The sequence below is a fragment of the Penaeus monodon genome, chromosome 29 (genome assembly GCF_015228065.2).
Source record: "Penaeus monodon isolate SGIC_2016 chromosome 29, NSTDA_Pmon_1, whole genome shotgun sequence".
Lineage (NCBI taxonomy): Eukaryota > Metazoa > Arthropoda > Malacostraca > Decapoda > Penaeidae > Penaeus > Penaeus monodon.
In genome coordinates this window covers 12874789-12878653 of record NC_051414.1, presented here as the reverse complement: position 1 = coordinate 12878653, position 3865 = coordinate 12874789, and the positions used below count along the sequence as shown (strand labels likewise).

Below are 3865 nucleotides of genomic sequence, written 5' to 3'. Positions count from 1 at the left end.
CTAAAATGACGCTAGTGTTCTCATGCAGTTTATTTTTTGTGACATTTTTAGTGCAATTCTTGATATTTACAACACAATCAAACGCTGAGATCCGATCAGAGCAGGCACCATAAAGATCTTGAGTCTTGTCATTAGCCATGCTAATGACTAACGACGCAGTTCAGTAAAGACATAGCCATATTTTCCAGCCTTGTTTGTTGAGTCATATTGGTGGAGCAAAACATTACCTACAGTGCGGCTTCGAGAAGACTGGACCCCGGGTGATGAGCGATAAACTGATGAAGGTGAGCTTTTGACAGTAATAAGAGGTTGAGAATGGCTTGATACATCTGTTGAAGCAGTTGGCAAGTGTTTGCCTTCAGCAATAAAACCAGTTGCAGAACCTGCTCGATAATTTACAGTTCGCTGGATTCCATCATCAGCATTAAAACTGTAAGTCCCCTGTACATTGAGATTGGAATCAGCACTCTCAGCTCGGGAACTGGTATCCGCATCATAGCTAAAGCTGTAACTCCCATCAGAGGATGAAGAACTTTTGACCTGAGCTGTTCCAGAAGGTGCTGAATAAGTAGAAGGCCGATTACTCTTTGTAGCCACTGGAGATGATACACCCGGCCTTGTTCTAGATGTACCTGATGGGGCAACAGGTAAGTGAGAACCTTCGGCAACAAAACCAGTTCCACTCCCTGCTCTGTAAGTCACAGTTCTCTGAACTCCATCGTCAGGTCTAAAACTGTAAGTTCCTTGGACATTCAGGTCGGAGTCAGCACTCTCTGAACGAGAACTATCATCAGTCTTGTAGTTGAAGCTGTAACTTCCATCAGGAGATGAAGAGCTTCCAACAGAAGCCACTCCAGATGGTGCTGAATATGTAGTAGGAGATGAAGCCTTCGTTGCTGCTACAGGTCGAGATGCAGTAGAGGCTCCTGATCCTGAAGGAGCTACAGGTAAGTGAGACCCTTCGGCAACAAAACCAGTTCCACTCCCTGCTCTATAATTTACAGTTCTTTGAACTCCATCATCAGGTCTAAAACTATAAGATCCTTGGACATTCAAGGCAGAGTCAGCACTCTCTGAACGGGAGCTATCATCAGTCTTATAGTTAAAGCTGTAGCTGCCGTCAGGAGATGAAGAGCTTCCAACAGAGGACACTCCAGATGGTGCAGAGTATGTAGTAGGAGATGAAGCCTTCGTTGCTGCTACAGGTCGAGATGCAGTAGAGGCTCCTGATCCTGAAGGAGCTACAGGTAAGTGAGACCCTTCGGCAACAAAACCAGTTCCACTCCCTGCTCTATAATTTACAATTCTTTGAACTCCATCATCAGGTCTAAAACTATAAGATCCTTGGACATTCAAGGCAGAGTCAGCACTCTCTGAACGGGAGCTATCATCAGTCTTATAGTTAAAGCTGTAGCTGCCGTCAGGAGATGAAGAGCTTCCAACAGAGGACACTCCAGATGGTGCAGAGTATGTAGTAGGAGATGAAGCCTTCGTTGCTGCTACAGGTCGAGATGCAGTAGAGGCTCCTGATCCTGAAGGAGCTACAGGTAAGTGAGACCCTTCAGCAACAAAGCCAGTTCCACTCCCTGCTCTATAATTTACAGTTCTTTGAACTCCATCATCAGGTCTAAAACTATAAGATCCTTGGACATTCAAGGCAGAGTCAGCACTCTCTGACCGGGAGCTATCATCGGTTTTATAGCTGAACCTGTAACTTCCATCAGGAGATGAAGAGCTTCCAACAGAAGAGCTTCCAACATAAGCCACTCCAGATGGTGCAGAATATGTAGTAGAAGAGGAAGAAAGAGGCTGAGATGCAGTGGAAGCTCCTGATCCTGAAGGAGCTACAGGGAGGTGGGATCCTTCAGCAACAAATCCAATACCACCCCCTGCTCTATAATTCACAGTTCTCTGAACTCCATCATCAGGACTAAAACTGTAAGTTCCTCGGACATTCAGGTCAGAGTCAGCACTCTCAGAACGAGAACTGGTATCAGTCTCATAGTTAAAACTGTAACTTCCATCAGGAGATGAAGAACTTTTCACCTGAGACACTTGAGGTGCTGAATAAGTAGTAGGACGATCTTTCTTTGTAGCCACTGGAGATGATACACCTGGACTTGTTTCAGATGCACTTGATGGGGCAACAGGCAAATGAGACCCTTCAGCAACAAAACCAGTTCCACTCCCTGCTCTGTAATTCACAGTTCGACGAATTCCATCATCAGGTCTAAAACTAAAAGATCCTTGGACATTCAAGGCAGAGTCAGCGCTCTCTGAACGGGAGCTATCATCAGTCTTATAGTTAAAGCTGTAGCTGCCGTCAGGAGATGAAGAGCTTCCAACAGAGGACACTCCAGATGGTGCAGAGTATGTAGTAGGAGATGAAGCCTTCGTTGCTGCTACAGGTCGAGATGCAGTAGAGGCTCCTGATCCTGAAGGAGCTACAGGTAAGTGAGACCCTTCGGCAACAAAACCAGTTCCACTCCCTGCTCTATAATTTACAGTTCTTTGAACTCCATCATCAGGTCTAAAACTATAAGATCCTTGGACATTCAAGGCAGAGTCAGCACTCTCTGAACGGGAGCTATCATCAGTCTTATAGTTAAAGCTGTAGCTGCCGTCAGGAGATGAAGAGCTTCCAACAGAGGACACTCCAGATGGTGCAGAGTATGTAGTAGGAGATGAAGCCTTCGTTGCTGCTACAGGTCGAGATGCAGTAGAGGCTCCTGATCCTGAAGGAGCTACAGGTAAGTGAGACCCTTCGGCAACAAAACCAGTTCCACTCCCTGCTCTGTAAGTCACAGTTCTCTGAACTCCATCGTCAGGTCTAAAACTGTAAGTTCCTTGGACATTCAGGTCGGAGTCAGCACTCTCTGAACGAGAACTATCATCAGTCTTGTAGTTGAAGCTATAACTTCCATCGGGAGATGAAGAGCTTCCAACAGAAGCCACTCCAGATGGTGCTGAATATGTAGTAGGAGATGAAGCCTTCGTTGCTGCTACAGGTCGAGATGCTGTAGAGGCCCTTGACCCTGTAGGAGCTACAGGTAAGTGAGACCCTTCAGCTACAAAACCAATTCCACTCCCTGCTCTATAGTTGACAGTTCTTTGAACTCCATCATCAGGCCTAAAACTATAGGTTCCTTGAACATTTAAATCTGAATCAGCACTTTCAGAACGGGAACTGGTATCAGCCTCATAGTTAAAGCTGTAACTTGCATCAGATCTAGTTTCAGGAGTGTCTGGGGATGAGTATGTAACAGGGCGAACATAGTTTTTATTGGTTGTAGGGAGCTCACCAGTGGCTGCACTAGGAGCCTGAGGAAGATGAGTGCCCTTGGGTATAAAACCTCTATCATCAGCTGTATAATCGAGCTGAACACCTGTTCCAGTTGGATCAGTATAACCAAAAGATCCCATTACATTTCCTGGGGAATCCGATTTAGCTTTCTCGTAGGTGCCTTCTTTAGTGTCATATCCGTATTTGTATCCCCCATCAGCGTGTAGAACATAAAATTGTGATCGCCTGCCAACACCTACATTAGGGATATTATATTCTGCATCAGGATACGGAAAACCCAGTGTGATAACTGCTGTAGCAGACAACACCACCTGAAAAAAATAATAGGATATATTAAGTGTATATCACGAATGTAGAAAAAAATCAGATACAATCGTAAAAAAAAAAAAAAAATTGTGGTATTATATAACCAGAACGGTTAAGCTTCAAACCATTTATATTCTCCACTTTCCTCTTATGACACTTTATATTGTATACACTACAATCATTTCAGATTAGTTATGAAAGCATTTAGTTAATGTACTCACGAGTATTGAAACAAATTTGACATTTAAAGGGATT

At 44.4% G+C, this 3865-nt stretch overlaps 1 protein-coding gene across 1 annotated transcript in view; it reads right to left on the bottom strand.

The window, feature by feature from the left end:
* The window catches only part of LOC119591739 (mucin-17-like), a 24132-nt gene that overhangs the window by 17627 nt on the left and 2640 nt on the right, over positions 1-3865 (bottom strand). Inside the window, exon 2 of the mRNA XM_037940489.1 lies at positions 149-3615. Within this exon, the coding sequence (XP_037796417.1) occupies positions 149-3615 (3467 nt within the window). The remainder of the gene's footprint in view (positions 1-148; positions 3616-3865) is intronic.